This window comes from Triticum aestivum, chromosome 1B (assembly GCF_018294505.1).
Source record: "Triticum aestivum cultivar Chinese Spring chromosome 1B, IWGSC CS RefSeq v2.1, whole genome shotgun sequence".
Classification (NCBI taxonomy): Eukaryota; Viridiplantae; Streptophyta; class Magnoliopsida; order Poales; family Poaceae; genus Triticum; species Triticum aestivum.
This window is the reverse complement of record NC_057795.1, coordinates 237,391,534-237,403,906: the sequence shown is the minus strand read 5'-3', so window position 1 is coordinate 237,403,906 and position 12,373 is coordinate 237,391,534. Positions and strand designations below refer to the sequence as shown.

The 12,373-nt window shown below is 43.8% G+C and overlaps 1 protein-coding gene across 1 annotated transcript in view; it reads right to left on the bottom strand.

Annotated features, from left to right (window-relative positions):
• Positions 1 to 35: 35 nt before the first annotated feature.
• Positions 36 to 12,373, bottom strand: part of LOC123078067 (zinc finger CCCH domain-containing protein 8-like) — a 47,448-nt gene continuing 35,110 nt past the window's right edge. Inside the window, exons 3-7 of the mRNA XM_044500457.1 lie at positions 2,010 to 2,297; positions 1,231 to 1,846; positions 1,080 to 1,182; positions 135 to 315; positions 36 to 44 (exon numbers count right to left, since the gene is read on the bottom strand). Of these exons, the coding sequence (XP_044356392.1) occupies positions 36 to 44; positions 135 to 315; positions 1,080 to 1,182; positions 1,231 to 1,846; positions 2,010 to 2,297 (1,197 nt within the window). The remainder of the gene's footprint in view (positions 45 to 134; positions 316 to 1,079; positions 1,183 to 1,230; positions 1,847 to 2,009; positions 2,298 to 12,373) is intronic.

The following is a 12,373-nucleotide window of genomic DNA, read 5'->3' as shown; positions in this document are numbered from 1 at the left end:
TCAAGCGGTAGATGAGGACGAGTTCAGTGGTAAGTCTAGTCATACTGCATTTGTAAGCAGGAATCACAGATGTCATTCTAAAAGCAGTGTAATGCATCACAATTAAGCTTCTGAACTTTAAGGCTATTACGCACCTGTTTCCTAGAGAGCCAGTCTGCTGGATGGTGGTATTTGCAGTTCATCTGAAACCTACAGGAGCCATGCCTCATGTAGTTGAAACACCGAGGTTCACCTGGCTTTTCAGGATACATGATTTGTTCTTGTGTCTGCACAGCATTCTCTCGCCTTGTGAAATTATCACATGCCAAGTCAGTCCTGTGGCCAAATGCTCCCTGAAATAGCAAAGATCCATGAGCGACAGATGTAAAAAATGAGAAAAAGATGAGCATCCATTTTGTTTCCATTGGGTGACATGACATAGTCCTATTTATGAAAAATGAACAAAATCAACCAGATAGCTATGCTACTGTAGAAATGAAAGGTCCAAGCGTTGCACTTGAGGTTGTAGATAAAATATATTCTTTGCTACTACACAGATAACCAATATTTTAGCATCCCTAGCACTCCATAGTCCATGGATAGTACAATCATTATTTCCCAGCGAGCATTTTATAGTGAATACTTCAAAGATCCGCGGTCCAGGGCAATAGGAACAAAAAAGGTTCAAAATAGACTTCATTCATACAAGGAGGTAGTACATTGCACGGCAAAAGTGTCTCATGTACACACAAGCAGAGCAAACATACTCACAGCAAACTGGACAAGAATTCTGAACACGCTGAAGTCATATAGTTTCTATTTGCATACACGTCAACGCAAGTAAAGATCTCTATCAGCTAATAATGTAGTACATTGCACGGCAAAAGTGTCTCATGTACACACAAGCAGAGCAAACATACTCACAGCAAACTGGACAAGAATTCTGAACACGCAGAAGTCATATAGTTTCTATTTGCATACATGTCAATGCAAGTAAAGATCTCTATCAGCTAATAATGTACAACAGGGACCAGCCAGGCAAAAGGGAACAAGTGGAAACTAGTTATGACTGAATCAATAGTGTTTACTTGAACATCAACAATGATAATGACATACCTCTAGTTGAACATATATCTTTGGGATGATGAAATTCACATGCTGACCCAAACTGACATTTCCCAGTTTTCATATAGAATGGGCATTCTGGCATGCCATGTGTTTCAGGTTCAATCTGATCAGAGTGAGCTGGACCTGAGGGTTTCCACGCAACTGGAAGTCCATCTCTTGGATGGTGAAATATACACGCAGACATAAATTTACATTTCCCAAATTGCAGGTAGTACCGGCAGTTTGGCTGACCAGGTCTCTCAGGATACTGCTCTTGCTGGGGCACATTATCTTCTACTGCAATTCTGGTAGATTGATGATGTTCATCAGTGGCAACAGATTTTTTTACATTCGTTGGGCTCTGCATGGTATGAGTCAAATCCTTTGGGTGATTAAACCTACATTGTGCCCCAAATTTACAGAACCTGTTTTTCATATAGAAGGGGCAATCTGGTTCCCCAGGTATCTCGGGATATTCTGTCTGTTCCCCTCCCAGTGATGGTACTTCCGGATGGTATCTAGTTGGGTATTTGTCTTTTGAGTGGTGGTATTTGCATGCTGATGCAAATTTACAATCACCGAACCTCATAAGGAAGGGGCATTCTGGTCTGCCAGGCCTCTCAGAGTAATCCACATGCTCCTGCTTGCACAAAGGCCCATATGAACTATGCACAGGCTCCTGCTTGCACAAAGGCCCATCTGAACTATCTGCTAAACAGCAACCATCACTATCATGTGAAGTAGATGACCAATATGAATCCTACATAAAGCAGATAGGATAAGAAATTATCAGAAAGGCGTAGACCAGTCACTAGTCTAGGAAAAGTACACAGTACGATGTCGCAATAGTAGCAATATGCAAGTGATATGTGCAAATACAAATCTAAACATCGCATATAATATACAGAAGGTACAACATGTACCTTTTTCACCTTTCTTTCTGTACTAGGCACTACTTTTTGGGGAGGTAAAAGCATTCTTAATATGTTTGGTGGCAGGACCTCTGAGCTAGACGACGTGTCATTTAAGGTTGCATGGTCAAAAGGATTCTTTGAGTATGACGTTTCATCCAAGGTTGCATGGTCAGAAGACTTCTTTGAGTATGATGTGTCATCCAAGGTTGCATCATCAGAAGATTTCTTCAAGTGTGATATGTCATCTAATGTTGTATGGTCAAGATTTCTCCAATTGCAAAGCATTATCCTCCCACCCTGTTGGTGCATTGAACTGAGCATCAATGACATGCTCTAGATGGTTAAAATGACAGTGTTTGCCATATCTGCAAGCACCATTCCACATATAGTAGGTGCAATTTCTTGCTCTCTAAAAACTAGACAAAACTTCAGTTTCTGCATTTTCCAATATAAATCACAAGTAGACAATACTACGGCTAGTTGGCTGACAACTAATAGCCATTCAAGTTAAATGTTTCTAAAAGTTCAATGATTGGCATGGCATGGACTAGAGATATGGACCCCTCAAAATGCGAAGGACAAAGATTGGCAAAGGCTCAAGACTCTTCATTTTCATTTTAGTGATCCAAGATCATATTGAGTCCATAGGAAAGCCAATACAATTAAAAGGGATGAGGTGTTGCTTAATGGTCTACTTGCTCAAAGTGCTTAGTGATATTGCTCCAAAACCCTCAACCACTTTCTCATTTCCACATTTCTCCAAAACCTGAAGTCAAACTCGGCCCCACCGATTTGATCTATCCGGCGCCACCGAGTTCACTTACATAGCCATAGCCAAAAACCCTAATCGATTCGGTCTCACTGATACGGCTCTCGATCCCATTGAGATGGCTTTGCAAACTCTCTGTTTCCCTTCATAACATTTCGGTCTCATCGAAATGAGCGATCGGTCCCACCGAGTTCGCATTGCAAACTCTCTGTTTCCTTTTTGTAACATTTCGGTCTCAGCGAAGTGAGCGATCGGTCCCATCGAGTTTGCTTGACCATGTCTTTGTTTGCTTATTGCTGAAATCGGTCTCACGAGTTCATGCGATCGGTCTCACCGAGATGAGGTTTTGCCCTAGACCTAGCACATCGGTCCCACCGAGTTGATCCCATCGGTCCCACCGAGATTCCTAACGTTCACATTTTAAACTAAATTGGTCTCATCGAGTTTCTCTATTCGGTCTGACCGAGTTGGGTAAAAAGTGTGTAACAGTTAGATTTTGTGTGGAGGCTATATATACCCCTCCACCCCTTCTCCGTTTGAGAGAGGGCCATCATAACATGCCTACACTTCCACTACTCGTTTTCTGAGAGAGAACCACCTACTCATGTGTTGAGACCAAGACATTCCAATCCAACCACAAGAATCTTGATCTCTAGCCTTCCCCAAGTTGCTTTCCACTCACCATAGCCAAATCTGTGTGAGAGAGTTGAGTGTTGGGGAGACTATCATTTGAAGCACAAGAGCAAGGAGTTCATCATCAACACACCATCTATTACCTTTTGGAGAGTGGTGTCTCCTAGATTGGTTAGGTGTCACTTGGGAGCCTCCGTCAATATTGTGGAGTTGAACCAAGGAGTTTGTAAGGGCAAGGAGATCGCCTACTTCGTGAAGATCTATCCAAGTGAGGCAAGTCCTTCATAGGCGATGGCCATGGTGGGGATATACAAAGTTGCTTCTTCGTGGACCCTTCCTGGGTGGAGCCTTCAGTGGACTCGCGCAACCGTTACCCTTCGTGGATTGAAGTCTCCATCAACGTGGATGTATGATAGCACCACCTATCGGAACCACGCCAAAAATCTCCATGTCTACATTGTGTTTGCCTTCTCCAAACCCTCCCCTTTTATCTTCATATGCAATATTTTACTTTCCGCTGCTACACTCTTAGAATTGCATGTGTAGGTTGATTGCTTGACTTGTGCTAAGTTGCAAAATCTGCCAAGACTTAAAATTGAGAAAATGCTAGATTTTTATTTGGTCAAGTAGTTTAATCACCCACCTCTAGACCTACTTTCGATTCTACAAGTGGTATTAGAGCTTTGGTCTTCATTTGCCTTGATTTCCATAGCTTTTGGTGATCATAGCCTTGGTTTCACAACCTAGGAGAGTATGGCATCTAGCGAGGGAAATTACCACCGTAGAGGTCCTTACTTTGATGGTACTAATTTTGCTAGTTGGAAGCATGAGATGAAAATGCATATCCTTGGACATAATCCCGTCATTTGGGCTATTGTGTGTATTGGTTTACAAGGTGAATTCTTCGATGGAAGAGAACCAAATCGTGAAGCAACTGTGGAAGAATTGAAGATGTTGCAATACAATGCACAAGCTTGCGATATAATCTTCAATGGATTGTGCCCCGAAGAATTCAACAAAATCAGCCGTCTTGAGAATGCGAAGAAAATTTGGGATACTTTGGTTGATATATGCACAAAGGTACCAAGTCCGTCAAGGAATCCAAATTGGATGTGCTTCAAAGTCAACTTGACAAGCTCAAAATGAAGGATGGTGAGGAGTCGCTGAAATGTACTCTAGGCTTGCTCTCATCACAAATGAGATTGCCGGCTTAGGAAGTGACGAGATAACCGACAGATTCATCATCGAGAAGATCCTAAGAGCCTTGGATGAAAAATATGATACCGTGTGCACTTTGATCCAAATGATACTCAAAGATCTCAAGCCAACGAAAGTCATTGGAAGAATTGTTGCTTATGAGATGTCACTCAAAGATAAAGAAGAGCTTCACAACAAGTCTAGTGGTGCTTATAAAGCTTCATGTGATGATCTTGCCACATCAAGTAAAAACAATTCTTCAGTGAAGAATTGAGCTTAATGGTGAAGAACTTCAACAAATTCTACAAGAGTAGAAGCAAAGAGAGAAGCTCCAAGTCAAGGTCCTACCGTGACAAAAAGATCTTCTAGCCGTGATCGAAATTGCTACAATTGTGGAAGACCCAGATACTACTCCAATGAGTGTACGGCTCCCTACAAAAGAAAAGAGGACTCACCTAAAAGGAGAAGTAGAAGAGATGAATCACCTCCAAGAGAGAGAAGGACTAGAGATGATCGTTATGAACGAAGACCCTCTCGCAGAAGCAAGGATTCGGAAAGGAAGGACAAGTCATCAAGGAGCTACACAAAACGAAGACATCAAGCTCATGTTCGTGAATGGGTATCCGGTTCCGACTCCGACAATCACTCCGAGAGAAGTTATCACTCCGACTCCGAATGTACTCAAGATGAAGGTGTTGCCGGTCTTGCACTTGTGTCAACCAACTCCTACGACATATTTGACTCACCAAATGAAGGAATTGGAGATGCTTCATGGCTAAAGGCCCTAAGGTATCACACCCCAAGTATATTGATTTCAATAGTGATGAAGATGATTTGCTAGGTGATGATGATTTGCTTGTTGACAATGCTAGTGGTGAAAACTATGATGAAATTGCTATTAATCATGCTAATCAAGATGAAACGAATGACAATGATAAGAAGGAGATTGAGTGTCTAACTAAAGAACTAAACACTCTTAAGTTAAATCATGAAACTACTTTAAAGGATCATCGAGAACTTTTAAAAACTAATGAGAAGCTACGCTTTGAAAAGTTCAATTTAGAGCAAGAGCATGGGTTCTTAAAAGAAATCAATGATGATCCTCGGAAGAAAAGTTCTTCTTACATTGCCAAGCGTTTACTCTTGTCTACTTACATGCCACAAGTAAAATCTAGCAACAAGAGTAAGAAAGATTCTTCTTCTAGTAGTAACAATAATCATGCTAAATCCAATATTGTTGCTTCTAGTAGTTCTCTTGATTCCACTAATGATTCTCTTTGCCAAGTTACACTTGAGCAAGAAAGCAACTTATTGAAGGGAATTATAGAGAAAGGTGTTTACAAGAGCTTTGTCGGAAGTAAGCAATTTGAGGAAATTGTACGCAAGCAATGAAGGCACCAGAAGAATCAAGGTGTTGCTTTTGAACGAAAGTTCAATGCCAATGGAGTTGAGTGGGAAGAAGATCAATACCCCAAGACGAAGTTTGTTCCTCAATAAGAGAAGTATAACCCTACTTCCTCAAGGGAACACAAGCTCAAGATGATCTTCCACCACAAGATCACAAGCTAAAAGGCAAGGACCAGCTTCAAGAGGAGATTGATGCATTTGAAGAAGCTCCAAAGGCCTTGGTCAAGTGGGTTCCCAAGACTACATCAAGTTCTACTTCATCAAGTACTACTACAAATCTAAGGATTCCCATCAAGTTGATGTGGATCCCAGAGAAGAAGAACTAGAGAGTTCTTGAGGGTGACTCCGCCAACATACTTCACTCATATTCATATTGGCAAGGACAAGTGCAATCAACTTCCACATCTTGCACTAGTTCAAGGAGTCACAAACCCTCTTGTTAGTAAGTCAAGGGACAAGGTAACCAAATGCTTTCATGGACATCATCCTATGTGTACTTCACTCTATGTCTATGGATATCCTTATTTGTTCTTTGTGGGACTAACCCATGTAGGTATTGAAAGTGCAACTCACTTCAATGGATTGCTCCAAATTGTCTACATCAACATTGAGCATCCACATCTTCAACATCTACATGAAGTCATCATCAACAAAACCCAAGGTTAGTTTGTCCCTCTAAAAGGGGATATCACATCTAGGGGGGGCTTTACTCTAAGAATTGAGCTAAAGAAAGTATAATGGTGTGAACACAACAATGCTTTATGTAAAAGTGGTAACCCCACTTGTGCTTAAACGATGAGTATGACCTATGATCAAATGTTCTCATTTGACTCTAAGTCAATATACTCATATATAGATGACCTAGTCATCGCCAATTGCCTGATAGATGCTAGAGTGTTTGTGCATGCTTTGCCACATATTTCATTTGCTATCTTATTGTGCGAGCATGTTGGTTGCATAATTTTCTCCATTCGAGGACATCCATTTGTTGCTTTGATTGTTTGGTTTTTCTTTTTGCCAAATGGATGGACAAGAATGCCTAAGTACTCCCTCTAGCTATCTATTCTTTTCTGGTCTCAAACTCTATTCTTGCTACATCACAAAGTTTGAACAAGTTGAATTCAGACCCTCCGGGTGAGGAGACTCGGGGCCACCGATCCATCAAGGACTTAAACTTCCAAAACCTCTTAATGCATCTTGGTCAGACCGATTCACCATGCTCGGTCTCACCGAAATCATTAGGTTGATCTAGGTTTTCACCTTGGTGCAACTGATTAGAACAGTTCGGTCACACCGAGTTGCAGTAACTGCTCATAGTTTGCATCTCGGTGCCACCGAGTCATTCCACTCGGTCACACAGACAGTGACTGGGTATATATACTCCGCGGGTTGACTTTCGAAATTTCTTCAAACTCTCCACCGCGCCTACCCAGCTCTGCCGCCCCTCCAGGTCTCCGGATCGTCTCCTCGTCACCAGCGACCTCCTGCTACTGGTCTCCACCGCCGTCAACGGGAATCTCCACTGCTGTTGTCGCCGTAGCGAGTTTGTCGCCAAGTTAGGGTACGGAGTCGATCTCTTTGTGCTCTCTTTAACTCCGATTCTTGCAAAAAGATCAGTGCCAAGTTTCTTGCCACTATTGAAATTAATCTATCCACCGAAAACTTCGTCTAGATTAGATTTGATGCAAAAACTTAGGGTTAGGTTTCCGCCGAATTCATCTTGGACCAACCGATCTAAAAGTCTCAGTCTCACCGATTTGGCTCAGGGCATTGCACATACTACCCGGTCTGACCGAAGTGTACGAATCGGTGTGACCGAAACCACTAACTTTGTGAAACCCTAGTGATGCGGAGCATCCTTCGGTCATCCCCATGGACCTTCCGTCGCCTCACCAAGCACCAAGAGGACCCATGACTAGAGCACGAGCTCGAGCTCTCGAGACCGAGGTGACTTCTCTCCTTAGTAAAATATCATATGACCCTCTCGAGACATGGCTACTACCTCAATCCGGAATGTTGTGTGTGCTTAGGTACCAAGGAACCAACCTAGAAGAAGCTACAGCCCAAGATGGACATCAAGAGCAAGAGGAGGAGCTGCAGAGTCCAGAGTGGGCGGTACTACCGCTCAAGCCAAGCGGTACTACCGCTGAGCCGAGCCAAGCGGCACTACCGCCCGACATCCGTCCTACTTCCGCCGAACCCGACAAACTTCAGGAATCGACCGGCGCCAGAGCGGTACTACCGCCCCTCCAAGTGGTACTACCGCTGAAGCACCTCAAGCGGTACTACCGCCCATAGGACCGGTACTACCGCCCTGCCTGCGTGCAGTGTTCCGGGCCGAGGCCCATGTACTCGTTTCGCCCCCAACTTCCCCCTTTGAGGACCTAGACTATAAATAGACCGTCCCCTCATCCTTTCTAGGGTTAGCATTGGTTATAGCTCATATTTGTGTGAGAGCCTTGCTCATCCACTTGGATACTTCTCCTCGGAGTTCATGACCTCTTCGGAGAAGAACCCCCAAGAGGATTCAAGACCCCTTTCTAGGGAAGATCATCAAGACCTCCGTACGGAGAAGAACGGTTCCTTTGTATCCTTACCTTTGTTGACTTTGGATCTCGTGTATCTCGTTGTGTTCGGTGATCTAGCACTCGTGTGATTGATTCTATGTCGGTTTAGTGATTCTCTCTCGTTTTCCCCGTGTTTCCCCTTTGTGCTTCCCCGTGTTCTTCGTGATTCCCCGTAGGATCCACTCCAAACGTGAAAGATCGTCCACATAGGGTTTCGCCCTACATCACCTAGCATCTCGGAGTCACCGAACTGCATCTCGGTCTGACCAAAATCGCATGTTTAGACTCTGCAGCTGCTTCGGTGTCACCGAGTTGGGCAAACCGGTAGCTCCAAAATGCTTTCTGCAGAAAACTAAAGTTAAGTATTTGTGTTAACTTTTTGCCAAAATAGTTGTGCTTTGTGATGCTCATCTACTCTACCTATACCTATATATTCTTAGGGACAGTTTCAGAGATGTCAGACAACAGTAATAGTCAGAACAAGTTAGAGGAGCAGGCAAATCTTAGTAAGGGCACTAGTCCCTCCAACAGCAGCTATGATGAAGGTAGCAGAAGCACTCCAACCAATCTGCCTAAGGCCACTGTAAGGCAAAGGAATAAGAAAACCCCAGACTCAGAGGATGAGGATTTTGAAGTTGAGGAAGTAACCTCAAAGAAGAAAGTTGTTAAGAAGGAATTTGGTACCGCTACCTCCCCCAAGCCTGGCATGAGGAAGAAAGCTCCTGCCAAGAGAATTCCCATGTCCAAAGCCAGAGCCTCCACTCAGGAAACTATGGAGTTCACTCTTGAACCAAGAGAAGAAGAGGCTGCTGGAGGAAAGAAAAGGAAAGAAAGAGTCAAGAAGACTATGACCAGAGTCATTGGCAAGCCTTCTATGGTCAGGGATTCTGAAGAAGAGGAGGAGGAAGAGCCTGTTGCACCTCCTCCAAAGACCCAGAAGCTTATGGGGATGCTATCAAGTCTGGGGCTGCTCCATCTAAGCCCAAGACAGCCCCCAAGCATGCTGCTGCTCAAGCTTTAAAGCCATCTGCACCAAAGAGAGGCGCCAAGAATATCTCTGTTGTTGAGAAGAACAAGGCCCCGGTGCCAGAAGTTCAAGAAGAAGAAGAACATCAAGTGCTTAGAAAATTAAAGCCAAACATACCTGATCATGATGATAAGCATCCCATTGTAGGGAACATGAAGGACAGAAAGGATGCAGGTCTGAGACTATGGAGACAGTCTGATCCCTATGCTGTGAGGAGAAGGACTGTTGTTGACTACTGATTCCACACCAAGGAACATCAGGACTTTTATGAAATAGTCTTGTTGGAGAAGAAGCCTATATTCTGTGATATGAAGTGGGTTTACTGGGAATATATTGATCAGAATGCTGATTACTTCCCTGGAGTGCATGAGAGCTTCAGGATGAATGAAGTGGACAAATTTGTTGGGCATAAGCTGACAAAGTGGAATGATGAGATGATTATGCAATTCTACTCCACTGCACACTTCTAACCGGATGGCAAGATAGTCTGGATGACTGAAGGCACAAGATATCAGTCTACAATTGCTGAATGGGCCAAGTTGATCAATGCCCCTGCTGAACAAGAGAATGTGTTGCACATGAACACGTCACCGTGTACCCTCGACGCCGGGGGTGATGCACCGCAGCTCACGTCGAAGGAGACCCGTCCGGAAGCGCGGTACGCGGCGGCTATGGGCAGCCCTAGGTCGACCTGACCGCCCCTAGGGTCTCGAGGTTCACCGCCCTGCAACAAGAAGAACAGACGAAGAACGAGGAAGAAGAAGAACTAGGGTTAAGGAGAAAAAATAAAAGATAAAAAGTGGTAGATGATTTGTTCGATTGTGTGTTGTTCAATCGGCCGTCACCCCTTAGGTATATAAGAGGCGGCTGGACTTCCCGTGCAAGGAAAAGGCTTGGATTCACATCCAAAACCCTAGTCAAATCCGGATTGGGTTTGTCCAAACTTTCCAAAACTGTTCGGTTTAAACTGGCTGCACCTTGCGGGTAATTTATGTGGTAAACGACCTCGGATGGAAACGAGCCCCAAAGCAATCTTGACCGTTTCGACGATACGAACAACTTTCATGTTGAACATTTTCTGATCAGAAGTCATCTTGAGGGTCAAATCGGTCGCGCAAAACAGGCTATTCTCTGGCGCTACCCATCAGACATGCGTCTGGTGGGGCGCGCCACATCTTGCCTTGTGACAAGTCTGCACTCCGATTGCTCTAACTTTTGCATACAAACTCTGATCTGAACGAGTTTTATATTAAAATCAATCGTTTCGATGAGACGAAGACAATCTGTGTAGATCATTTTTCCATTTGACATCATCTTGGGGGCTTAATCAGCCAAACTGTACTTTGAATATAAGATCTTAGTACTTTGAGGATAATTTCGGCCTTCGAGATGAAATCGGACGGCGATGACCCAAACTTCAATGATGTTCACATCAAAAAGACGAAACTCTTTCATGTAAGGCGAAGTATCTAGTGAAAACATCCATTCAGCGAAAACTTGAAAACTATCATCGTGGGCCATCCGATTACAAATGTATGCTACAGATCAGAGGTGGGAATCCTACCAGCCACTTAACCACAGTTTTCCCGACAGCCCCCTATAAACAATAATCCTTCTTTTCTCCAGCCGCGGCGATTCAACAGCAAGTCGGCGATTGACTGCGGCGCCGCTAGTGACGGCGACTCGAAGGCCGCGACAGCGCCCCGACACGACCGCATCTCAGCAGTGACCACACATGCTGGTGGCGCGGCGCTCGCCCCACACAACGGCGACCCACGACCATGGTGGTGCCCTCGCCTGGAGGTAACCTCCGCGACCCGTGCTGCACCCACACGCGAGGGAGACCAAGCTGCCGCGGGGCTTCATCCATTCAACTGCAACCCGGCACTGCCTCCACACGAGGGAGACCGAGCGGCGGCAGTGCTGCATCCATTAGACAGCGACCTGGCAGCTTGCTTGCCCTTCAAAACTGCTAAATTGCTGATGTTTTGCTGTAACTGAATGAATGTAGATGTATAGATAAATCGTACTAGTTCTTTTGCTGCATGTGAATCAGTGTGGATCTACAAAGAAATATTTGAATGAATGTTGATGTACAAGAAGGATCTTTTCTGTCATTTCAGTGACATGGATAACACAAAAGGATTCAGAGTACTTGTGTACTGAATTTCGTGTGCTGATGTTATCTCTGTATATTTGTACTTCCACTGATGCCAAATATGTACGGGTGGTATTCAGAGAAAACTGAAATTCATGAGATAACATTCAGACAGCTAGAAGTGACAAGCCATGTATGTACTGGTGGTTAACATCCTCAGTCTTGCTAAATACATAGTTCACTAAGCCATCTGCTACAACCAACAGGAATCGGAATTAACCAGTTAACCTCTTGTGGCTTATTATCCCGTCTTATTGTAGGTAGTAAAAAATATTCAGAGATAAAATATTCAGTCAATGGAGTAAACTCGAGCGAACAACATGCCGTGAGAAACAAGATTCTTGCACTGCGAAACAAAACTCCACCATGGCCATTTTGATGAACTACAATATTCAGTAATACACTTGCTCTGAAATATGTCTAAACTTTCATCCAACATACACATTTGCACTAAATTATGTGTAAACTTTCATACAACATACACTTGCTTGTATTATGAAAATCTTGTCTTGCACAAATTCTTAGATTACATCATTGGAGCACCTAAGAAGATCAACATTGCATTCAAAATTTTTGTCTCTACATGACAATCTCGCACAACAAATCTGCTAAATT